Source organism: Acinonyx jubatus, chromosome C1, assembly GCF_027475565.1.
Source record: "Acinonyx jubatus isolate Ajub_Pintada_27869175 chromosome C1, VMU_Ajub_asm_v1.0, whole genome shotgun sequence".
NCBI classification, from domain to species: domain Eukaryota; kingdom Metazoa; phylum Chordata; class Mammalia; order Carnivora; family Felidae; genus Acinonyx; species Acinonyx jubatus.
The window spans coordinates 25,138,190-25,164,943 of record NC_069381.1 but is presented as its reverse complement, the minus strand read 5'-3'; the positions used below and the strand labels follow the sequence as shown (position 1 = coordinate 25,164,943).

General features: G+C 41.0%; 1 protein-coding gene across 5 annotated transcripts in view; it reads left to right on the top strand.

Moving 5' to 3' along the window:
- Positions 1 to 26,754, top strand: part of CSMD2 (CUB and Sushi multiple domains 2) — a 595,308-nt gene that overhangs the window by 546,529 nt on the left and 22,025 nt on the right. For 3 of the 5 annotated variants that reach the window (XR_008293800.1, XM_027059738.2, XM_053211042.1), the window contains exons 56-60: positions 12,432 to 12,605; positions 17,081 to 17,263; positions 21,769 to 21,945; positions 23,153 to 23,332; positions 23,767 to 23,940. Coding sequence is in view for 2 of the 5 variants with exons in the window: in XM_027059738.2 (XP_026915539.2) it covers positions 12,432 to 12,605; positions 17,081 to 17,263; positions 21,769 to 21,945; positions 23,153 to 23,332; positions 23,767 to 23,940 (888 nt within the window). In the remaining 3 variants the exon portion in view is untranslated. Of the gene's footprint in view, positions 1 to 12,431; positions 12,606 to 17,080; positions 17,264 to 21,768; positions 21,946 to 23,152; positions 23,383 to 23,766; positions 23,941 to 26,754 lie in introns of those variants that run through there. The other 2 variants (XR_008293801.1, XR_008293802.1) reach the window with 2 other exon arrangements.

Below are 26,754 nucleotides of genomic sequence, written 5' to 3'. Positions count from 1 at the left end.
ATGCTTTCACTCTCTCTAAAAAAAAAAAAAAAATAGAAAAGCCAAAAAAAGTGCCTAGTATAGTATCTGTTACATCTCCATCAACAATGACTGCATAATTATTATTAGAAAAAAATATATGGGAACAACATGCTAAAAATGGTGGGAGAGAGAGGGGAGGTGCTCAGAACCCTGATACTCGGTTACTAACCTCACACATCCACATGAGGAAACTGTCCCTTGACCTCCTGCTCTCTCCTCTTGTTCCTGCAGGTGAATCTCCACTACCTCTATATCCCTGGGAACCATTAATCTACCTTCTATCTAAATATTTGCCTATTCCGGGCATTCCATGTAAATATACATGTGGCCTTGTGTGTGTGGCTCCTTCCGCTTACCTTAAGGTTTTCAAAGTTCGTCCATATTGTAGCACGTATCAGTGCTTCATTCTTTTTTATGGCCAAATACCATTCTAGTTTATGGGTATACTACAGTTATTTATCCATTCATCCGTTGATGGACATTGGAATTCTTTCCACTTTTGAACTATTATGAATAATATTGCTGCACACATTTATGCCTGGGTCTTTGTGTGAACATATGTTGTCAGTTCTTGGGGGCATATACCTAAGAGTGGAATTGCTGGGCCAATTATATAGTAACTCCATGTTTAACTTTTTGAGGTTAACTGTTTTGCAAAGTGACTGCACCATCTTACATCCCCACCAGCAGGGTAGGAAGGTTCCAATTTCTCTACACCCTCACCTCCACTTGTTATGTCCATCTTTTTCATTATAGCCATGCTAGTGGGTATTAAAGTGGAATCTCATTGTGGTTTTGATTTGTGTCTCCCTAATGACTAATGATGTTGAGCATCTTTTTATGTGCTTCTTGGCCATTTGTATCTCTTCGTTAGAGAAACTTCTACTTAAGTTCTTTACCCACTTTTAAATCAGATTGTCTTTGTATTACTGAGTTTTAGCAGTTCTATATATATTCTAGATACTATACCCCTATCAGATGTATCATTTGCAAACTTCTCCCTTTCTGTGGATTATCTTCTTACTTCTAGATAATGTCCTCCAGTGCATGAAAATTTTTAGTTTTAATGAAATCCAACTTATGTATTTTTTTTCTTTTGTTGCTTGTGCTTTTGGTGGTATATTTAAGAAACCATTGCTTAATCCAATGTAATATAATAGTCCAAGATCATATCATCTGTGAATAGATATAGTTTTATTTCTTCCTTTCCAATCTGGATGCCTTTTATTTCTTTTTCTTACTTAATTGCCCTAGCAAGAATTTCCAAGACAATGTTGAACAGAAGTGGCAAAACAGGCATCCTTCCCTTGTTCCTAGTCTTTGGAGAAAAGCTTTCAGTTTTTCACCATTAAGTATAATGTTAGCTGTAAAGTTTATGTAAATTCCCTTTAGGGGTGAGGAATTTCCCTTCTACTCCTAGTTTATTGAAAATTTTTAGCGTGAAACAGTGTTGGATTTTGTCAAATGGTTTTCCTGCATCTATTGAGATTTCCCCTCTTCATTGTATTAATATGGTATATGACACTGATTGATTTTCAGATGTTGAACTACTCTTGTGTTCCAAAAACAAATCACACTTGGCCATAGTATAATACTTTTAATATGCTGCTGGATTTGGTTTACTAGTATTTTGTTTAGGATTTTTGCAGCTATGTTCATAAGGGATATTTGTCTATAGTTTCCTTTCTTTGCGATGTCTTTGGTTCTAGGATCAGGGTGATGTTGGCTTCATAAAGTGAGTCAGGAAACGTCCTTCTCCTTATGTTTTCAGAAATAGAAAGATTAGTGCTATTTCTTCTTTAAAAATTTGATATAATTCAGCAGTGAAATCATCTAGTCCTGGGCTTTTCTTTGAAAGTTTTTTGATTATTGTTTGATTCCATTTATTTGCTATAACTCTATTCAGATATTCCATTTCTTCTTCAGTAAGTTTTGGTAGTTTGTGAACATTTAAGAATTTGTCCATTTCTGGAGCGCCTGGGTGGCTTAGTCAGTTAAACATCTGACTTTGGCTCGGGTCACGATCTCATGGTCTGTGGCTTCAAGCCCTGCGTCAGGCTCTGTGCTGACAGCTCACAGCCTGGAGCCTGCTTAGGATTCTTTCCTCTTTCCTCTTTCTCTCTCTGTTCTTACCCTGCTCAAACTCTGTCTGTCTCTCAAAAAAATAAAATAAATTTTAAAAAAAGAATTTGTCCATTTCATCTGAATTATCTGATTTGTTTGCATACGATTGTTCATGTTCATAGCTTTCGTTTTTTTCCTCTATTTTCTATTTCATTTATCTCTGCTACTGTCTTTATTATTTCCTTTCTTCTGTTTGCTCTCAGTTTAATTTGCTTGTCTTTTTCTACTTTATTAAGGGGAAAGGTTGGTTTGTTGGTTTGAGATCTCTTCTTTTTAATGTAGGCATTTGCAGTTATAAATTTCTCTCTGAACACTGCTATCACTATGTCTCATGAGTTTTGGTATGTTCTGTTTTCATTTTTGTTCACCTCAAAGTATTTTCTAATTATTCTTCTGATTTCTTCTTTGACTTATTGGTTATTTAGGAGTGGTTTTTTAATTTCCATATGTTTGTAAATTTTTCAAATTTCCTTCCATTCCTGATCTTTAATTTCATCACATTGTAGTTGGAGAACATACTTTGTATGATTTCAATCTTTTTAAATTTATGGAGACTTATTTTATAGCTTCACACATGGTCTAACCTAGAGAACATTTCATGTGCACTTGAAAAGAGCATTTATTCTGCTGTTACTACAGGGAGTGTTCTCCAGATGATTGTGAGGTCTAGTTGGTTTATAATGTTGGTCACCATATTTCCTTGTAGATCTTTGTCTTATTCTATGGGGTGGTGAAATCTCATACTATTATTGTTGACTTATCTATTTCTCCTTTCAATTCTGTTATTTTTTGTTTCATGTATTTGGGATCTCTGTTAGGTGCATATATGTTTATAATTTTATCTTATTGATGGATTGATCCTTTTATCAATATAAAATTTTCTGTGTCCTTCCTGTGTTTAACAACAATTTTTGCCTCAGAGTCTATCCTATCTGATAATATCAGATAGCTGGTCTGGATAGCCATACCAGCTTCTGTTTAGTCTCTGTATGTACAGTATATCTTTTCCCATCTCTTACTCTCAGTCCATTTGCACCTTTGAGTCTAAAGGATGTCTCTTTTAGACAGCATGTAGTTGGATCGTGTTTTTTATTCATTTGCTAATATCTGCCTTTTATGTATTTAATCAACATTTAGTGTAATTATTGATAAGGTAGGCTTTATATCACCCATTTTGCTACTTGTTTCCTATGTATCTTATGGTTTTGTGTTTTTTGGCTTTTGAGTTTGGAGAGGTTTTTTGGTTCTTTGTTCTATTGCTGTTTTATTTTGCATTAAATAGATCTTTTCTAATTTAACATTTTAATTTCTTTGTTACTCACTGTGCGTTTCTTAAGTCATTTTCTTAGTGGTTATTCTGGAAATTACAATTAACATCTTAACTTATAACAACATAGTTTGTAATAACACTAACTTAATTTCAGTTGTATGCAGAAGATTTGCTCCTACAAAGCTCCCTTACCTCCCTCTCCTTTGTGTTGTTATTGTTATACAAATTACACCTTTAGACATTGTATGCTTATCAATACATATTTCCAATTATTGCTTCATGCCATTTCTCAGAAGAAGAAAGATTACAGACAAACAAAAAAACACTTATTCTGCAGTTTATATTTACCTATGTAGTTACTTTTACCTGTTTTAGGATTTTTTAGTTCTTCCTGTGACTTCAGTCCTTTCATTTCAGTCTGAAAGACTTCCTGTAGAATTTCTTTATAATTTAGAATTTCTTTCTAGGTTTGCTAGTGATGCATTCTCATACTCAGTGTTTGTTCATCCAGAAATTTGTTAATTCCACTTCGTGTTTGAAGGATAGTTTTGCTAGCTATAGAATTCTTGGTTGAAAGTATTTTTTTATCACTTTAAACATGTCATATTACTGATATATTTAGGCTTAAATCTAACATCTTATTTTGTGTTTTTTGTTTGTCCTACTCAGTTTCTTTTTTCTCTTTTTTTATCGGATTAACAAGTTTTATAACTCCATTTTTTCTTCTTTACTAATAAGTAAGTTATACACTCTACATTTTAATGGCTATGTTAGAAATTATAACAGGAACAACTTCACTTACCAAAGTCTAAAGTTAATCTTTCTCTCTTCTTCCTATATCATACAAGAACATTAGGACTCTTTAACTCCATATGTTTTTCTGACTTTTACATTATTGTTTTCTTATATCTTAATTATGCCTTGTTTTTTATTTATTTTTTGTGCCTTGTTTTTTAAAACCCACAATGTATTATTGTTGTTGTCCTGTGCAATTATTGTTTACTCAGATTTAGCCACATATTTGCCACCTTCTTTGCTTTTCATTTCTTCTTATACCTTGTCCTTCCTCATGGGATCATTTTCCTGCTATGTGAAGAACGTTCATTAGAATCTTACTTAATGAAAATATGCTGGTGGCAAACACTGTCAGTTTTTGTTTGTCTATAATACATTTATTTGTCCCTCATTTTTGAAAGATATTTCCGGTCGTTTTAGAAATCCAAGCTGTAGCTATTTTCTTTCAGCCCATTAAAGAAATTTCTCTAATACCTTCTGACCTCTTTTATTGCTACAGAGAAGTCAGCTATCAGTCTTTCCCTCCTTTGAAAAGTCTGTCTCTGTCTTTGGTGTCCTGCATTTTCCCTACTTATTAAATGATAATTTAGCTGGATCAAAGTCCACATTGACACATTTCCCTTGGTGCACTCTGCTGGCATTTATTATTAATGAGAAGTCTGCTTTCAATCTAATCATTGTACTTTTTAGGTAGCCTTATTATTTTTTTACCTAACTGACTTTATGATCCTTTCTTTCTTGTTGGCATTCTGAATTTTTTTACACTGTGTTTAGATATTTTATTTATCCTTCTTAGGATTCATTAGGCTTCCTAGATATTTTTTGACATCTGGGGAATTCTCAGCTATCAGTTCTATATTGTCACCCCTCATTCTCTTCTTTCACTACTTCTGGGTCTCCAAATTAGACCTCTTGTGTGATTCTCTGTGTGTCTGAAATGCGCATTCATATTGTTGATCTCTGATAGATTTCCCCAGGTCTCTCCACGTTAGTAATTTACACTAATATTATCATTTTTTTAGGTTGAACTAATTTAAAGTTGAGCTAAAATTCTGTTCTGGATAATCAACTATCACTGGACTTGGTGGGCTTTCCCCGTCTACCTATAAATCTAAGGAAACTTCACTACCTATAAGATCCCAAGTGACTTCAAGTGAAACCATTTTCATTGATATTGCATGATTATCGTGACATTATATTAGTGGGCTAACTAAATTTTTACTTCTGGAAGACCAAGTTACCTGTGAATAGGCTTGTGGAAAATTGTAGAGTACCTTATATATCCCCTAATCAACCCAGTCAATGAAAATCAGCGGTTCCTTCCAGGTTAAGGCAAACTGTTTTAATTGGCATGGATGTGCAGGGACCAAGGAAAATGCATGACCCGGGTCTATAGCATATTGCTACTTCCCTGATAAAGTGCTTTAGAAAACAGTGGAAGTGCCAGAGGCTGGCCAGCCATTTCTACAACTTTCATACAACTTTCAACCCACATGGTGTCCTTCTGCTGTAGGACCTAGCGTAGTCTATTAATTGCTGATTTGTATTATTGTCTTTGCTGAATTACAATTTATGCTTTTTTCTCAATCCCCTGCTATAATGTATTCTGTGTAATGCAAGAAAATTTGCTACTATTAGCAGTGCTAAATATCTGTCTTACCAATTTTTATGTACACATTTAAACTTACTTGCAGCTAGGGAAAAAAATAAAAATAAACTTATTTGCAGTTAGAAACTAAACAGCCACTGCAGTGTATTCCATTTGGACACGGGCATGAACATTGAAAACATTTTTAAATGCTTTTATATTTGACAAACTGAGAAATACAACAGCTGTTATTCACCTTCTCTTTTGTTCTTCACCTCCCCGATTTGAATGCAAATATACAGTGAATATAAGTTGTTCCTCTTTATTATCTTACATCCTTTCTTGATTTTCCTTACCCACAGCAGCTGAATGGTATTGACAGTGCTTTATTTTTTGTCACATTTTTATGGTTGACTTTTTCCTCCTTTAAAAGAATAAACCACAGTAAAGGAATAAAACAATAGAGTATATTCTGGTTACTAATTTTACAGATACCCAAGTAGCCTAGATCAAGCCAATGACGAAAAAATAATATCAGGCATTGCATATACTGTTTCAGAGATTATATTAGATATTACCATAATTTAGCACTGTCCTCAAATTAGCCAAAGAAATATTTTAAAGCCAAGTAAGAACATCAGAAAAACAGCCAGCCAACTGCAATCACAGAAATCATTAGGAATAGCCAACATATATGTGTTCATCAATAACCATGAACAAAAATGTTCTTATCAGTGTTATTCATAAAAGCCCCAAATGGGAAACAACCCAAATGTCTACCAACAAGAAATGGATGAAAAAATACAGTATATTCACGCAGTGATAGAGCAGTCAACCTTGAAGATGGTCCCAATGACCCCCCCCTTCTTGCCTTTGCATAATATCCTCCTACACTGTACCAGGGTTAGTCTGTGTCAACTGGTGGTGTGTGACTCACAAAGCTATATCATAAAAGACATTTCTATCTCCAACTTGCTCTCTTGGATCAGTCACTCTCTGGGGAAGCCAGTCAAGCCTTTAGATGACTGCAGCCACAGCCAACATCTTATCTACAAACTCATGGAGAATCTTGAGCCAGAACCATCCAGCTAAGCCACTCCTAAATTCCTGACCCACAGAAACCATGAGCGATAGTAAATGTTTATTGGAGCAATTTGTTACACAGCAAATAATACAAATGGTATATAGCAGGGATTAGCAAACTTGGCTCATGGACCGAATCCAACCTGTGGCTAAGACATAAGAATTTTTTTTTTTTTAGAGCAATGTGGAAAAAAACAAGAAACAAAGAAGAGTATGCAACAGAGACTATGTGTAGTCCTCAAAGCCTAAGATATTTCTCTCCGGCCTCTTACAGAAAAAGTTTGCTAACTCCTGGTATATTGCAGTGATAATGAAAGACGTACTGCTAAGCATAGCATCGATGAATATCATAGACATAATGTTTAGTAAAAGAAGCCAAATACAAAAGAATATATACCATATGATTCCACTTATGAATTCCACTTATAAATTCAAAAATAGACAAGCTAAATAATGGTGTATGAAGTCAAGATGGTGGCTTACTTTGGGGAGGAGGAGGTAGATAGAAGGCATGAAGGAGCTTCTGAGGTGCTGGTGATAATTCCATTTCCTGATATGAATGGTGGTTACCTGGGTGTATTTGCTTTGTGACAATTCACTAACCTATATGCTTATGCTTACTGTGTTTTTCTTTTATGTATGTATGTTTTATTTCCATTTAAAATGGGTTTATTTGAAAAATCATTAGAGAGTTTAAATTGGACAATTTCTAGAAATCCAGAAATTTCTAATAAACTGTCATAAAATCATTTAAATTATAACTAGAGACTCCATTCCTTGCAGAAGGACAGAATGCATTCATAGTATTAAAATAGTATTGCAGAAATATGGCCTTTTGTAGCAACAAGGATGGAACTGCAGAGTGTTATGCTAAGTGAAATAAGCCATGCAAAGAAAGACAGATACCATATGTTTTCACTCTTATGTGGATCCTGAGAAACTTACCAGAAGACCATGGGGGAGGGGAAGGAAAAGAAAAAAGGTTAGAGAGGAAGGGAGACAAAACATAAGAGACTCTTAAAAACTGAGAACAAACTGAGGGTTGATGGGGGGTGGGAGGGCGGGGAGGGTGGGTAATGGGTACTGAGGAGGACACCTGTTGGAATGAGCACTGGGTGTTGTATGGAAACCAATTTGACAATAAATTTCATATTTAAAAGATAAAAAATAAAACAAAATAAAATAAAATAAAATAAAAATAGTATTGCAGAAGAGAGTTAATTATAGTACTTAAGAATGTGACCTCTGGAGTCAATTTGCCTGGTTTTAAGAACTAATTCTACCATTGAATAGGTCTGTGACTTTGGGTAAGTTATTTTTCTTCCCCATGCCTCATTTTCCTCATCAGTGAGATTGAGATTAAAATAGTGCCTACCTTATAGGGCTATCTTAAGGATAAATAGATATATCAGTTATGTATTGCTGTGTAACAAACATCTCAAAACTTAGTGCCTTCAAATATCAAATGTTTATATTTTCTTACAGTGATATAAGTCTAGAATTCAAGGCTTAGCAGGTGGATTAGTCAGAGTTCTCCAGAGAAATAGAACCAGTAAGCAATGGGAGATTATACAGATACAGATACAGGTTTAAGGGGGTGTAGATAGATCTATGTTTTTATCTATTGTTTCACACAATTATGGAAGCTAAGAAGTCTCAAGATCTGCATTTGGCAAACTAGAGACCCAGGAGAGCAGACAGTAGTCAGAGTTTTAAAGCCCAAGAAGCAGGAGAGCCAATAGTATAAATTTTAGTCCAAGTCTGAGTCCAAAGATAGGCAAAGACTGATGTCCCAGCTCAAAGACAGACAGAAAAAGAGAATTCTCTCTTACTCTGCCTTTTTGTTCTATTCAGGCCTTCAAGAGCTTGGTATCAAAGAGGGCACTTGTGATTAAGTACTGGGTGTATATGTAAGTGATGAACCACTAAATTCTACCTCCTGAAACTAATATTACACTGTATGTTAACTAACTAGAATTTAAATAAAAACTTGAAAAATAAAAAAAGAGATTGGATGAGGCCCACTCACAAATGGGGAGGGCTGTCTGCTTTACTCAGTGTGCCTATTCAAATGTTAATCTCATTCAAACCCCCTCTCAGAATAATGTTTGGCAAAATATCTGAGCATCATGTGGCCCAGTCAATTTCACACAATGACATAAAATGAACCATCACAGCAGGGTTGGCTCATCTGTGCCCCACTGGCTCAATTAGGACTAGAGAGTCCAAGATGGCCTCACCTACATCTTTGGGGCTTTGTGCCGACTCTTCTCCTCCCTGTGGCCTCTGTCCCTGTGGCTACTCTCTCTAGCAGGATGGTTTAGTCTTCTTTGCTTGGAGGCTGAGTTTTTAGAGCAAAAGAGGAAGCTATAAGATTTTGATTCAAGGGCAGAGGAAATAATAGGTATAAGTGGGAGGAGTAGGATGCATGCACACGGAAGGAAAAAAATTGTTGGTGGCCATCTTTGCAGACAGTGTGCCACAGCCAGCCTTTGGCCACCACGATTCATATTCTTCCCACATGCAATATACAGCCCCTACCCTCAAGACTTCCAAAGTCATATCCATTTAATTATAATTTAATATATAATCCACAATTATATATTGTGTAACAAATCACCCCAAAGTGTAGCAGCTTAACACAACAACCATTGTATCGCTTCTGGTTGGCAATTCAAGCAGAGTTTACTGGAGACAGCACATCTAGCTACTGAGGCTCAACTAGACCTAAAGATCCAAGATGGAAACTTGTCAGGAAACATGGTCCCAGCTGTCACCTGGGGCATTGTGGTTGTTCTCCACATGGCCCCTGTCTCCATGTAATTTTTTATCATTCAGTAGTGTAAGCCAGACTTCCTTACATCATGGCAGCTCTATTCCAAGAAAATGAAGGCAGAAGCTGCCAGTCCTCCTAATCCACAATATCATTTCTACCACATTCCAGTGGCCAAAGCAAGTCACAGGCCAGCCCAGATTCAAGGGGAGGGGAAATGGACTCCATGCCTGATGGAAGGAATTTTAAGCAGTAGTCTCGGCAGATAATCTATAGACTGGGGCACCTGGGTGACTCAGTCGGTTAAGCATCCAACCTCAGCTCAGGTCATGATCCCACAGTTTCTGGGTTCAAACCCCATGTTGGGCTCTATGCTGATAGCTCAGACCCTGGAGCCTGCTTTGTATTCTGTGTCTCCCTCTCTCTTTGCCCATCCCCTGCTCATATTCTCTCTCTCTCTCTCTCTCTCTCTCTCTCTCTCTCTCTCTCTCTCTCAAAAGTAAACACTAGATAGATAGATAGATAATGTAGATAAATAGATCATAGGCACTTAGAATAGGACTTGAAACACACCAAGACCACAGAGAGAAATAAAGATACCCATGACCTATTCATGCCATCCCTGTGTATGGCCAAAATTCCATCATCAGGGACGTCACTGGCCCAACTCACATTTTATCCCTTTGGTCACCTGTCTGGTTCATCATATATGCTGTGACCTATGCCCTTTTTGGGTACAAGCAATGACTACAAGGATCTCCTACCCTACCACGAAGTTTAGTCCATCCGAGTCATTGTCATCTCTTCTTGAACTACTGTAGCAGCTCCCTCTTTCTTGCCACACACTGGAATGTTTCCTACATTATAGCCGGAATGATCTTGTTAAAGTCAAATCACATCACTCCAGTGGTGTCCCATCATGCTTATAATAAAATCTGAATTCTATGCGATGATCTGGTTCCTAGCAACCTCTCCAAACATGTCCTCCATTCTTTCTTTGCTCAGTTCATTCTGCATCTCTGGCTTTCTTGCTATTCCTCAAAAACACTAAGCTCATTGTGCCACTGGGCCTTTACTCCTGATGTTCCTTCCCTCAGAATACTCTTCCCACATATCTTGCATGACAGACCTCTTTAGATCATTCAAATCACTGTTCAAATGACACTTCCTCAGAGAGATCTTCCTTGATCACCTTACTCAAAAATAGCACTCAGTCTACCCCTGAATATCTTTTTCCTGATGGAGCTTTGTTTCTCTTCATAACACCCCTAGAATTACATATTTAATTATTTGTAGTCTCTTTTTTCCACTAGAATATAATTTCCATGAGAGCATAGAAATTCTTCTCCCAAACACATAAAATAGAGCCTAACGCATAATAGGCACTCAATAAATGTGTTGAGTAAATGAAAGAACCTAGTATCAACTTATGGCAAGACCAATGGGAAGCAAACCCAGTGACATTGACAGCATTGCCCTGCCCTGTCCTGTACATCTCAATTCTGGTATTCTAATCTTTCTTTTTTAATTGAGGTATAATTGACATACAACATAATATTAGTTTTGGGTATACAACATAATGATTTGATACTTGTATACATTTGTGAAGTGATCACCACAGTAGGTCTAATAAACATCCCTCACCATACATAGCTATAGAATTTTGTTTCTTGTGAGAACTTTTAAGGTCTAGTTCCTTAGCAACTTTCAAATATGCAATACAGTATTATTAACCATAGTCACTATGCTGGACATTACATCCCATGACTTATTTATGTTATAACTGGAAGTTTGTACCTTTTGACCTCCTTCACCCATTTGGCCCGCCTCCTACCCGCTTCCTTTGGCAACCACCAATCTATCCTCTGTATCTAAAAGCTCCATTGTTTGGGGTTTTTTTTAGATTCCACATATAAGTGAGATCATATGGTAATTGTCTTTCCCTGGCTGACTTATTTCACTTAGTATAATGCCCTTGCAGTCCATTAATGTTGCCACAAATGACAAGTTTCATTCTTTTTATGGCTATGTAATATTCTGTTGTATCTATACACGACATCTTTATCCATTCATTTGTCAGTAGACAGGTTGCTTCCATATTTTGGCTCTTGTAAATAATGCTGCAGTGAACATGGGGTGCATGTATCTTTTCAGGCTAGTGTTTTCATTTTCTTCAGATAATCTGGTATTCTAATCTTATCACTGGTGTTCAGTTACAATTTGGTGTCTCAGGAGAGGGAGCTTGCAGACCAAAGGGGACAAATTGGAGACAATTGATGTGGGCATCTGTAAGATGCAGTTGGAAAAGGACTAGAACTGGCCCTTATTCTGGAAACTATAGCCAATGCAGACAGTTGTAGGGTGACAGATCATCTGTTCTGTCTTATGTTTACTATGTGTGCCACCCTGCTGCCAGAGACACCTTGGGTATGTCCTACGGCAGTGAGGAAATAGAGAGTGGTGAGCACAAGAGGCAAAGAAGAAAGGAAATATATTATGGCATACCTGCTACATGCTGAGCAGTCTCCCACCTATTATCTTATTCAATTCATAAAAAAACAGTATTACTCTTCATTTCACAGATATGGAAAATGTATGGCAAATTGAGTAGGCATTGTCTGCTGATGCCAGGTAGGTGTGCCAGCAGGAAGCAAACTTCAATAGATACCCAAGGTTTCTCTTCTTCTCTGCCTGTCGCTACAGAAAGCCTAACATGTTTCCTATGATGATGATCCATCCCTGTGCAGAGTTGCTGACATATTTGCTCTTCCCCATAGTGGTGTCCTGCGGCCATCCAGGCTCCCCACCCCATGCCCAGATGTCTGGGGACAGCTATACTGTCGGAGCAGTCGTGCGTTACAGTTGCACCGGCAAGAGGACTCTGCTCGGAAATGCCACCCGTATGTGTGGGCTGGATGGACACTGGACTGGCTCCCTCCCCCACTGCTCAGGTAAGGAGCCTGGCATGAGGGAGGAGGGTCCCATGGAACACTTGGCTGGTGGGAGATGGATGAGTTCCCAAGGTGTGAGTGTGACAGATGGACAGGAGGGAAGCCAACCTTTTGGACCCCCATCTTAACCTTCATAGGCAGAGAGCACAGCTATGAGAGGTCCCAACCAGACTTCAGCCTTTGGTGGTCTGAGCCCAGCTTCATCCCCTTGGTCTACTCTGGCCAAACCCATACAGCCAAGAGATTACAAAACTAGGGAGGATGCAAGCTTGTGAGGTCCCCCTGTGACCAGAGTCCTATCCAGACATTTGTTTCCATAGGTTTCTGGGAAGAGTTCAAGCCTCCCTGTTGCTGGGCCCAGGTCCAAACCCACTCCTGTGTTCTTTCTTTCCCTGTTTAGGACTCCACAGCCCCAGCCTGCTTCCCTTACTTTCTTACCACTGCCTCTCCAACATGTCTTATGTCAAGGCTGCCTAGTGGGATACAGGTCTCCACTACTGCCCTCACACACTAATCTCAGACTTTTTCTATTAATAAATTTGTTTTACTATTAATCTCTATGGGGACACTGACATGTTTTCCGAAGAGCAAATGTAAGAAACTGCCATAGCTCTTATATCCATATTATCCAAACCAGAAGTTTATCTGTAATGTCTTACCAGAACAAAATATTTGAAATTGAATTGTCTCACCAATGACAGAAATTACCAAGCAAAAAAGTAGCACCCCTGATCTTGGTCTCCTTTCAGATGAGCCTTCCTGGCCCTCAAAGGGATCTCATAAAGAATGTCACCCCCAAGAAGGTAGTTCCTCATATAGCTTTTTGTTCCCCTAGGAAGCCCTCCTTGAAGCCCCTATCCCTTCCCATGCCAGACCCCCTCTAGTGGTAAGAATCCCAACCTTCTGTTGTTGACGCCTTCTCCTTGATTTGGGACCTCATCCACAAGACATGTAGCTATTCTTGCATTTTGAGCTCCTAGATGATCCCGTCTCCCAAAATTTAGGGCACTGCCAGAATATTGAACCAGATATTGGTTAGGTCTTCCCAGAAAGAAGAACTTCCTGAATACTGCCTACTGTTTCAAAGGCTGCTGGCTGCCCAGGACAATCTCAGACCTATCACTTATATTACCACGCAGGACTTTGGCCCCTCACTTTTATTAATCTCATTAATCATCCACTTCATGAACTGGGAAGGACTATGTATCAGCCACAGAGACTCCTTTAGCCCAGACTAGTGGAAAGCCTGTTAACCCATTCTGTTTGTACTTCTGGTGGAAGTGACTTGGGGAAGATAGCATGGAAAAGACAGAGTCATGTAAATTGAATCCTCCTGAGTTATCCATAGAGCAAGTTCCAGGAGGAAAAGGAATTCCAAAGAGGAAAGACAGGCATTTCCCATCCATATGCCTGCCCAAGCATGCATTTGCACCAGTCCGTTCTGTGAATCCACCCTTTGCATAAAGTTCCTCCCTCTAGACACTTCTCTAGGATATTGGGCCAATGGTGTTCTTAAAGCCAATTTTATCTATCTTGGGGATATTTTTTCTCCATGGGAAAGGGAAGTACAGAGTACAGGAGAAAGAAGCCAGAAAGAAAGCCTTGAGCCTCTACTGTCTGTTAGCAGGGGTAACCCAAACATACAGCCATTCTCCTGGCCCAAGGCATGGAATCCAGAATCTTTTCTCCTCAATGTAATTTTCCTTCTCTGGAGTTGTGTTAGCAGATGCTGGAAAATGACCTACTTGAAACAGTAGTGAAACAGTTCTTGTCTAGAAAACCTCCAAACCATTTCAACCCCAATTTCAAAATTTTGTGACTTCCTAAGCATTAGTCCTACATATGAAAGAAAGGGCTCTTCCTTGGCCACATCAAAAGTCAAGGGAGACTAGAAACAAGCTGACTCCCTGGGAACATGAAAAAGTAAGAAGCAAGAAAGGAACCATTAGAGGACATGGCCCACCCCCCTCTTTAGGGGATGTGTTGCATTCAGTTGTTTGATCCCTGACCTGAATATTCTGAAGAATAGTTCACAGTCACTTCTCCTGTGTATCCATCAAGGATGACAAACACTTTGGAGATGAGAATCATGGGCAGAGTTTTGCTGGAGATCTCTGAGGACAGGATTAGAAGGGATTATAGTAGTGCTAAAGCTGAGGAATGAATAAATCTTAAATGCTTTCGATAAGAAAATGAGAGATGAGAAGAGTAAGTGATTAGGAAGCAATGTTAGATATACATTGGTGAGTATAATATAATTCCTCCCTTCCTGAAATTTATAGATATCATCTTTAGCAATAACATCTCCTGCCAGTCCTAAGAAATATGCATTCAGAAGTTCAGGGTCAAACTTCTGAGCCTCATTCTGTGTGACCATACACCCAGGTGATGCATAACAGGTTATAAGTCCCTGGGCCATCAGGACATGCAGAGATTTCTAGCATTTGAGAAATACATCAGGTTGTTCATTGCCCACCTCTGCAATGTCATCATCTTCCTGATATACCTCGTAGAGGGCCAACAGTTACCATCTGCCCTCATGGTACAATAGTCTATCCTAGATTCCTTTCTATCACTGAAACAGAGCCCTAAACACCACAGTGAGGACCATTCTGTCAGAATAGGCTCCTGGGGGGCACCTGGGTGGCTCAGTTGGTTAAGCATCCAATTCTTGATCTCAGATCAGGTCTTGATCTCAGAGTCGTAAGTTCAAGATCCGTTTTGGGCTCCAAACTGGGTGTGGGGCCTACATTTAAAAAAAAAAAAAAAAAGAGTGAATGCTTTTGGGACGCCTGGGTGCCTCAGTTGGTTAAGTGTCCAACTCTTGATTTTGCCTCGGGTTATGATCTCATGGTCATTAGATCAAGCCCCACATTGGGTTCCATGCTGGGCATGGAGTCTGCTTAAGATAGATTCTCTCTTTCCCTCTCCCTCTGGCCCTCTCCCATTCACGTGCATGTGCTCTCTCTCCAAAAAAAAAAAAAAAGAAAAGAAAAGAAAAGAAAAGAAAAAGAATCAGCTCCTAGGACTGGAGAGTTCCGTTCTCAGGCCTATTGTTCAGCAGTGCAGCTCCAGCTGAGGTCAGCTGGCTGGTGTGAGAATTAGTGTACTCACCATCAGAACTGCTTTCAAGAGGGCCCAGTACTGCCTGTTGCATGAGCTACACCCTGGAAAAATTCAAAAGAGAAGAAAATCTAGCCAAATGTGGTGGGCCTTCTTTTTCCAAATGTTTGAGTTGAAGGTTGAATGAATCTCCCTTTTTTGGTAGAGAGCAACATGGGATTGTGTAGTATTCTCACAGTCTGAAACTAAACTAGAAAAGGAAATAATTCCAAGATTGAGAAAAGACATAAATAGTAAATAGTGGGGTATACATGACTTAAATATTTATTTACTTCAAGAAACTAAATGCTCATTTAGACATTACCATTTGATGCCCACACATGTGGGTTCATGAGGAGATACATTCCACATCATCTTCTCATAAAGTTGCCATTTATTCCTTAATTTTCCTCTTCCTTCCTCACACTTAGCATGGCCTAGTCTGATCTAATGATGTCTCCTATACATCTTCATATTATGAGGGGTCCTGGCTCCCACAAGCCTAGATCTTGTGGCTTTGTCTCTTGTTCTGTACCATCCTCCACCTCTTGGATCCTTAGCACTCTCTCGGGTGGATCTGTACAATATCAGGACCCAGATAAATGCAGAAATGTAGCAGGAGACAAGGAGCAAAGAAAGAATGGAATGAGAAGGTCTAAAACATTTCAACTAGAATTCACCAGTGTTGCATAATTTGTGAATAGGGAATCCTCCCAGGATCCAGATTCAAGCCAGGCTGTTGAGAAGACAAACCTACACTAAGGAGTTTAGACTTTAACCTGAGGGCAACAGGAAGCCAGTGGAGATATTTCAGCAGGAAGAAAAAAAAAGATCAGGTGTTTGGTGGTTGTTCATTGTCTTGGTTTGAGGATAAAGTGGAAGATAGGTTACAGGGAGAGTTTAGGAGATAAGGACATTAGTTGGGAGGCTCTCACAGTAGTTTGGGCAAAAGGACACTGGGCATCTGAGCTAAGATGCTGGAACTGGAAACAGAGAGGGCACAGAATCTGCAGATATTACAGAAAAGAGGTAAAAGGAAGAAGGAGATGCGGCCATCTTGGACCACTGACATTCCACATGGGCATGGGCCAGAGGTCAAAGACCTGATCTCCACCACAGAGCCTTCCATCTACTTTCTTCCCTTGCTGTGTGGTCCCCAGGGACTCACCCATGACCTCAGACCTTTGTAGTGTCTGACTTCCGCATAGTGAGATAGGTAGTAAGGTAGTAAGTAATGTCCAAGTAACTGGGGCAAGGCACACAGTCCATCTTCACCCTCCTTATTCCTGGGGTCCAATATCTTTCTCTCCCGGTTCCCCACTGCCACCTCTTCAATGCTGAAACAATGGGCTTTGTTTGGTTCTGGTCCACAGGAACCAGCATGGGAATCTGTGGTGACCCAGGGATCCCAGCACACGGCATCCGTTTGGGGGATAGCTTTGCCCCAGGCAGTCTGATGCGCTTCAGCTGTGAAGCTGGCCATGCCCTCCGGGGGTCGTCTGAGCGGACCTGTCAAGCCAACGGCTCATGGAGCGGCACACAGCCTGAGTGTGGAGGTAATGTATGTGACCATTCTGCTTTTCCCCTTTGCCCAACCCCGGCTGCTCCTCCCCCGTCTTCCTATTCCCAAGCACCTGCCCTCACACTCCCAGACAAAATACATGGCCCCATTTGAACCCTTGGCCTGGAGGATAATGGTCATCAATAGGTAGTTCTCAGTCCTGCCCATTAGTGATCCAAAGATGAAAAGATTCCCTGAGCTCACCTAAGGAGGGAAGAAACCAGAAGGAACTAAGTTTAGCCTGTTTATTCATTTATTTCCCATTTACCTTCAACAATCACGTGCCAAATACTGTAGTAAGTGCTTGGGACACGACAGTGCCAAGACAGACACACCTCGCCCTCTTGGAGTTTAGTTTAAGGGAAGAGATTGTTTAACGAGCACCCAAAGTGCCAAAAGAAATACAAATCTAATTTTTGAAAGACCCTTTAAAGGTAATAGAAGCCCCTCCTGATGTTCCCTGGGGTGGGTCCAGTGGGGAAAATATATTTCTCCACACACTCCTAAATTTCTGAAAATAGCTTTATTTTAAAACCTCTCTCCCCAGAGTCTGACTTTTTGTAGCTGTTCCCTGGATCTCTCTCTGTCTCTCTTTAAAATACAGCCTGCATAGCACTCTCCTAGTTGGGAAGCTGAGTGTAAGGGTATATGACAAAGTGCTGGAAGAGGAAGGAGACCATATGAAATAGTCACCTAGCAAGGGGGGGTGGGGGGCAGGGAATAGAATAGGGACGTAGATCATTGCCAGGCAGCACCAAGGGCTCACTTAAGGAAAGAGGCCATTGATTTATTTTTTTTTTTACATTTTTATATGAAATTTATTGTCAAGTTGGTTTCTATACAACACCCAGTGCTCATCCCAACAGGTGCCCTCCTCAATGCCTGTCACCCACTTTCCCCTCCCTCCCGTCCCCCATCAACCCTCAGTTTATACTCAGTTTTCAAGAGTCTCCTATGGTTTGCCTCCTTCCACCTCTGTAACTTTTATTCCCCTTACCCTCCCCCATGGTCTTCTGTTAAGTTTCTCAGGATCCACATAAGAGTGAAAACATATGGTATCTGTCTTTCTCTGTATGACTTATTTCACTTAGCATAACACTCTCCAGTTCCATCCATGTTGCTACAAAAGGCCATATTTCATTCTTTCTCATTGCCAAGTAGTATTCCATTGTACATATAAACCACATCTTCTTTATCTATTCATCACTTCTTTATTTTTTTTTCAATATATGAAATTTATTGTCAAATTGGTTTCCATACAACACCTAGTGCTCATCCCAAAAGGTGCCCTCCTCAATACCCATCACCCACCCTCCCCTCCCTCCCACCCCCCATCAACCCTCAGTTTGTTCTCAGTTTTTAAGAGTCTCTTATGCTTTGGCTGTCTCCCACTCTAACCTCTTTTTTTTTTTTTCTTTCCCCTCCTCCATGGGTTTCTGTTAAGTTTCTCAGGATCCACATAAGAGTGAAAACATATGGTATCTGTCTTTCTCTGTATGAGGCCATTGATTTAAAGTGAGAGTAGTTGGCATTGGCCTGTGTTTTTGTTCAGCCACATTTTGCTCCATAGGTGCAGGCACAGGGTAGGTGAAGTGTTAGGTATACAGTCAGGGTTTTATCAGGCAGCTAAGACGCTGGCAGCAAGTGGCCGGAGAGGTGCGGGTATATGCAAGGTGGGGATTATGATGGATCTTGGCTCCTGTGCTGGATAAGAAGGGAGCAGGATTATGAGTGGAAGAAGGGGCAGTGAAAAAGTGGTAGGATCAGTGGATGATAGGTCCCATTAGAACCAAAATATCTCCAGAGAATGAATCCCAGAAGGCATGAGCTGGTCAGAGAATGGCTCTTGACATTGAGGTTGTGGAGTAGTTTTATAGAGCCAGGGAAGACATTCTGGCCCCTGATCAGGGGACCCCTTCCCAGCAAAGGATACAGATGGAGCTAATGCCCCCTCCCACTTGTCTGCCTGAAGTCCTTTTTTTATAGTTTTTTTTAAATTTATTTATTTATTTTGAGAGAGAGAGAGAGAAAGAGAGAACACAGGAGGGGCAGAGAGAGAGAGAGGGACAAAGACAGAATCTCAAGCAGGCTCCACACTGTCAGCACAGAGCCCAGTGTGGGGCTCAAACTCACAAACCATGAGATCAGGACCTGAGCCAAGACCAAGAGTCAGACGCTTAACCAGCTGAGCCACCCAGGCATCCCTGGAAATCCTGCCTTTGAGGGTGCTTTTGCAAAGTTAGTTTCCATAGGAGTTTGCAGGCATAGTAAGAGGTTTGTAAAGTGTATCAACAGGGGGAGAATTTTGTGCATTGTTAAATATCCACTGTGACCCAGGTCTCCTTTCATGCCACTCAGATCCTAGCATGGACTCACGCACCATGTCAGGAGTGTTCAGGGAACAAAAAGTGGGTGGCTGAGAGTCTGGACCTGGAAGTGAATGCTTTTGGAATAAGTGTGTGTGTGTATGATATGTATATGATTCTTCATGACTTTCCTTAACAAGCTCCCACTTACCTTTCAAGGTACTACTCAGATTCCTATCTCCAGCCCCAATTATCTCCTCCCTTCTTAGTGTGTTTTTTTTCCTTCAAATATAACACTTATTACATCATATTTTAATTCAACTGTCTGTAGGTAGGTTCTTAAGATGGACTGAGCTCCTCAAGGGCAGGGGATATGACTACTACTGTGTTCCCAGCACCTAGGAAGCACAAATACTTGGTGAACCCATGGGTGTTAAGGCCTATCTGTTGTGCTCGTTAAAAAGGAATCATCTGTAGATTTGACTTTCAGACCACATGAATGTTGTATGTACTTAGTAAAGTAAAATTAAGGCAAAACGTAGAAAACAGCAATGTCTAAATATCAAAATCAAGATGAAAACAAATTAACCTAACTACATACTAAGTTGGTGATGTAATAACCCAGAGAATCATTTTAACTGACTGGAAAAATTGGCATTTGACTATGGCATATATATCCTAAGGATGGAGAATGGCAATGAAATCTTAAATTGTTTCTAGCAATCAGATCGTTAGTAATAATATTGATATTAATATTCTGAAACTACTTGAAAACAAATTAAAATTTGCCAAGATTTTCAGCATTAAAGAGATATAATATAAAAATAAAGAAGTTAGGGGAAAACTCTTAATCCTAAATTTGGATTAGTAATACCAGCATAAACTCATAATGAATTTTCAATTTACAAGTGTATTATCCCAGCTCTACCCATTCTAAAAGTCTAGTATCAACAATGATCTCAGTAGCAATGAGTACCCTTAACTTTCAGATTATGGTTTTTGAATCCATTCTCTGTTAAGAGGAACCAGAGCTCTCTAGACAAATGGCTGATTCTAGGACTAGGGCAGAATATATAACATGAACATGACACATCTTGTCACTCCAGGGAGGAATCTACCACAGACAAGTGAGATCATGTCAAAGGAATGTAGGAGCCAACTTGGAGAGGCTCTCCTAGCCAAAGACGGGATAACGTAAGCATCAATAATAGTGGCAATGGGAGGCAACATACAAGTTTTAAATCCATACAGCCAAATGACTATTGGTCACCACTGGATCTTGCTAGGAAACCAAATCATTATCTGACATCTGATTTAAAAAAAAAATCAAGCATTATCCAGCCTTCCTTTATGAATTATATCTTAGGGTAAGCAAATATTTGATGATGGGCAAGTTCTTGATTAAAGAACTCTAGCTAATGCAGAAAGAGTGATAGAGCTAGTATCACCATTTTCTGTCCCCTAATGAAATAATAAATCAACAGTCAGCAATTCTGCTTAAATCAGTAAGTGAAACCCAATGGCAACTTTGTAATGCCAGACTGGGTGGACAAGCCTGAACCCAATGATCAGCCTCGCCATCCTGAACCAGGAAACAACCAAACATGCTGTGCCCCTTGGTGCAATACAGTAGGAAAGACAGAACCACCTATGAAGTACCCTTGCCAGGAAGCAGAACTTGACTACAGGAACTGCAGGGGACAGAGCAATAAGTCAAACGATACCTCACTGGTGGAGTTAGCAACATCTGGAAAGTAGGAAACTCCACTGGAGAAATGCCCTGGTTTCTGTACAGATATATTATAGGAGAGGGAACAGGATTCTCTGAATTCAAAGAGTCTTAGAGACATGCCCATCAGATGTCATATTTGAATCATGATTCAAAGAAATCAACTGTAAAAAAAGGGGGGGGGGGGCGACAATTGAGGAAATTAAGGAAACTAAGCTCTGATTGGATATTTGGTAATATTAAGGAATTATTTAAAATTTTAGGTGGGATGATAAAATAGATATAGTCTTTACTTTTTAGAAATTAAAAAAAAATTCATTCAGATCTCATCTTGAAAGCAGCATGAGAGACATTTCAATCACAGGGTCCTTATAGGGCACGTGGTTTGCACTCTGGGCCGTTCTCAGTCCCCCGGGTGACACCTGTCCTTGTTCTGGTGAATAATGTGCTCCTCTGGCTTCCTAGTGATCTCTTGTGGGAACCCTGGTACTCCAAGCAATGCCAGAGTCATGTTCAGTGATGGCCTGGGCTTCTCCAGCTCCATCGTCTATGAATGCCGGGAAGGCTACTACGCCACGGGCCTGCTCAGCCGACACTGCTCGGTCAATGGCACCTGGACAGGCAGTGACCCAGAGTGCATAGGTAAGATCCCAGGCCCTCTGGTCTCCATGGCAAGTGGTAGCCAAGGCAACTGGTCTCCTCCATGCCAAAGAAGGCTGTGTGTGGGAGATTGGGAGGCTGGCTACATTGGGGGACCCACCTCTGAATGATGGTGTCTAATTATTCAGCACAGACTGTGTGACCACCACTGAGCTGAGGGCCTTGTTTTATATACATTGTGCCATTTGACCAGTAGCTACTGTGAGCCCCACTTACATATGACGTGACCAAGGCTCGGGGAGGTTAAGAATATATACGTTTGCTATTTCTCAGGCTCTAGCCTGTTCCTTGGCCATTCTTGTTCTCTTTTAAAACAAACTCCCCAGGCTCAGCCTGATTCTCTTCCCACTTTAAAGCTGCCACCGTCTGCCATCTTTGTGGGTTCCTCTCAGCCTTGGACCCATTCCCCACCCACCCCGAGCCTGGCTCCCAAGCCTGGGATAGCTCCACTGCTCCCCTTTCCTGCTCCCCTCCTGGGCAGGCCCAGACCTTTCTCCTCGGGAAGGATGTCACTGTCACTGTGGGACCCAGATGGAGGGAAGGGATGAGATAAAGGAATCTGAAAACACGGCCCCTTTCCAAGCCCTAGCTTATGACTTCAAGCTCTGACTAAATCCCCACGTCAAATTCACTTCTGTTGGGAGGCCAGAGCTCACCAAACCCCACCCTCACTTGATACTGTAACAAAAATACAGCCATTGCAAGGTCACAAGGCCCTGCTTCTAAGCCGCTGGCCCTACAGGGGCCTCCTAAGCAGAGCAACAAGTAGTGACATGCACCCCTCAGCAGACAAATTGTCCTGTGAGGCCCAATAACACAGTTAGGCTTGTCGACCTGAAAACTTCCCTCTCTGGGCGCCAGCCTCATTTAGGAGCTAAGGCCTCTGGGTACTTCCTCTTAGAAGGGGTGGGCTTTAAATAAGGATGGTCTTCATAGCCCAGGTTGCTGGGATGCATAAGAATGGTGTGGGTGAAGACAGTGGGGATGCAGGAGGGCCTTTGCAGACTTGATCAAAGTGACTTTAGAACGGGCAATACTGAACCAGGAGTCTGTGAGAAGACAGGGCATCCCTGATCTGACCCTCTTCCCTCCTGGACATATGCAGGGAACACCAGGGATAGTACTGGAATGCTGGGGAGAAACGGGGTCTGTACTGAAAGTGAACAATGCTTTATTCCCCTTATCCCAGTCATAAACTGTGGTGACCCTGGGATTCCAGCCAATGGCCTCCGGCTGGGCAATGACTTCAGGTACAACAAAACTGTGACATATCAGTGCGTCCCTGGCTACATGATGGAGTCACATAGGGTGTCTGTGCTGAGCTGCACCAAGGACCGGACATGGAATGGTACCAAGCCAGTCTGCAAAGGTGTGTCTGAGGGCTGCACATGTGGACAGAGGGCCAAAGAAGATACAAAAGTGAGACATGGGCCTTGAACATGTAGAAGGGAGGGAGGTGACAAGTCAGAGCCCTAATAACATCCTATCATGGGGGGTGTGAGGTGAGAACTGGTCCCTGAACATCTGCAAGGAGAGAGTCAGAGGTACCAAGGTAAGGCCTGGGCTTTGAACATCAAAGGGAGGGCCATGCAAAGAGAGGAGTGGGTCGTCACACTTGAGGGCATTGTAAAATGCAAAAGGACCCTGGCTCCCAAAGTAAGAGGGGGCATTCCTGATTCTCCCTGCTTAACCCAGAGTCCCAGAGGGTTCAGGGTAGCCGGTGACATCGGAACTGGGTGAGTGGGGCCTGGTTTCCTAGGATGGCACCAGAACTCAGCATGCTTTGGTCTTCCCCTCCCCCAGCTATCATATGCAAACCGCCTCAGCTCATCCCCAATGGGAAAGTGGTGGGGTCTGACTTCATGTGGGGCTCAAGCGTGACGTATGCCTGCCTGGAGGGGTACCAGCTGTCCCTGCCTGCGGTGCTCACCTGTGAAGGGAATGGATCCTGGACTGGAGAGTTGCCTCAGTGTTTCCGTAAGTTGCTCACCAGGGCCTTTGTGCATCTTATCTGCTGGCTCCTGCCTGTTCCCGCCTCAGAGCTTTGCTACTGGAAGGCCTAGAATAGGTAGTGCCCTCCCCAAAATCAGGGGCGAGCTTTGTCAGAGACGCTATTAGAGGGGATTTAAAGGAAAATAAGGAGAATATCCTAACTGAGCTCTGGCTGTGGACACTGTGGAGTGACATTGGAAGGAAATGAAGCTGGAGATAAGGGAAGTGTTTCTTAACATGAAAGGTTGTTCACTGGATAGGATAGTTCCCAAAGATCTGGAAGGGACCCATGCTGGAAACGTACGTGTCTTTATGGAAAATAGCCTGTGCAGAAAAGATTCCTGGAGCATTCATGACTTTTTGGTGAAAGAGTTTATTTCTTATCCACCTGGCCTAATTTTGTCCCCAGGAGCCCAATTCCATCCCATTTTATTTTTATTTTTATCCATTATATATATTCATTATATATAATGAATAAATATATATCCATTATATTTATCCCATTTATTTTTATTCCCTTATTCTTGTCATAGCACATAATTGGGCCCTAGAAGGTTTTGCTGGTGTCCATGCTTTAGACAAATACTAGGACCTATTTTTTTCTACTTGGCATTTATCTAATTCTGTAGAAAACTACCAACATACCCATGACATTGTTTGGGTGCCTCTGAAAATTCACTTCCATTTGGGAAATTTCAGCAGGAACTAGAACCAGCAGCTCAAAAAGTGGATGCAAGAAGGGCATCCATTTAATGCACGGTTAACCCCTCAGGCCTTTGCACACCTTCAGAAAAACATTAGGAAGGTAACAAGTTCAGGGTTGCGTGTAGACTCAGAAACCTTGCTTTTCTTCCTAAGAAATAGCCAAATTGCTTATGAACAATGAATTATGGTCATCATAAAAAAAAAAAAGTACCATATCTGAAAATACAAGGAAGAATGTAATAGTCATCTGAACTCTCACTTCCCAAAGATAACCAAGGTTAAGTTCTTGGCTGTGCTTCCACACCGAACGCAACGCTTTCTTACATAGATAGCAGGAGGTGTGCAGTTTTCTGTAAACGGTTTGCAATCATGCTGTGCTTACTAGTTCATGACTTGTCTTCCCTGATGGGCCATCACCACCTTTCTCCATCACTCGATACGGATCTACACATCATCATGTGTAATAGCATAAAGCATTTCTTTGTTGTACATACCACAACTGGTTTAATCTTCTCCTACTGGTGATGAATTTAGGTTTCTCCAGTTTTAATCTTGTTAGAAGCAGTCCTGCAATAAATGTTCTTGAGGATACATCTCCTCACTCTTGTGGTAAAGTCCTAAGAGAGGGAAAATGCTGAGCCAACAGGTGTGCACTCTCTACGTCCTGACACCTGTTGCCAAACTGTCTTCTAGAAAGCACACTCACACTCCCGCCAGCAGTTTATGAGAATATGTCTTGACTCACATCCTCATTAACAATGGATTTTGCCAATATCTTTTAATATTTACTAGCCCAAGAAGTTTCAAAAGGTATCTCATTGTTTTCTTTGGCCTCACCTTCCTTATCAGCAAGATGGAGCCGTTCTTTCTTTGTCATCCATTTGTACTTGCTCATTGAGCTGCCTCTTCTGGATTTGGCGACATCTGGTCAACTCGGCCTGTAACTGACTTCTGATTGGTTAGACCAGACTCCCCAGCTTCCATAGAGGATTCTGCCAGCATAGCCTGCTGGTCCTGCTTCCATTTTATTTTGGTTATGTTTATGAACCTCCTGACTCCATGCATATACACACGTTCATATCATAGCATCAAGGGCGTTCTTCATGTTTGAAGTGGTATCTTTGGGAGCTTTGCCTTTGGTAGCCCATTTTCTTGTAGATTGCTGGTAAGAAGTCAGATATCTTTATTTCTCACCCACTGTGCTCCACAACATATTTACCATGGCCAAGTGGCTGACCACTGAGGTGTGCAGTAAACCGTGGAATTCTTATCACTGGTTCATACTTTGCATCTGGGCCTCCCGCAGTTCTTGGTGCTTCCTCTTCCCTCCTCCAGATTGTGTCTCTTCCTCCGTAGGCCTGCTTCTCAAACCTGGTCATTCTCTTGCTGTATTATTGCAAATGTATCCTCGTAACACCATTCTTCCTCATAGAACTCCCTAAACATGGTCAAGGATTTTGTCCCCATACTGTAGCAGATCAGGATCAACTCATTTTCAGCCTCACCCACTTTCTACATGTTCCCCAGATCCACTCAGCTCTTTCCATGCTACCTTCTCATTTGGCTGGGCCGCACCCCTGTTTTTAAGAAAGAGCTGCTCAACTTGACTTCTCCCCGCCGCCCTGCCACCCCTGATTGCACCATTTCCAAATGTGCAACTTCCACTTCTTCTCCTGAGTATCTAATGCACTTGTGTACTTTCAGTCAATTTTGTTGATGTTCAAGCCATGTTCCTGAAAATTGGTACCTTTCATCTTTTACACCCTCCTGTGTTATCTGACTTAGATTCCAAGATCTCAGAAGGCAGGGCTCATGCCTGCAGACTTATTTGGCTCCAGAAACAGCAGAAAATTAGGAGCTGAAAGGTGTTTAATAAATGGTCTTTGAAAGTTAATAGAGAAGGAAGTGAATCTAATTCAAAGCAAAATAGGAATGAGGAAGAAGAGTCACCCTGGGCCTTTAGCTCTGCTCTGATTACCCACATGTGAACTCATCCACTGAGAGGTCACAGCACATCAGTACATCCATACAGACAACATTTTACATTTCGCAGTGCTTTGTGTTGCCTCCTCAAGGGACGTTTGCACACATGGT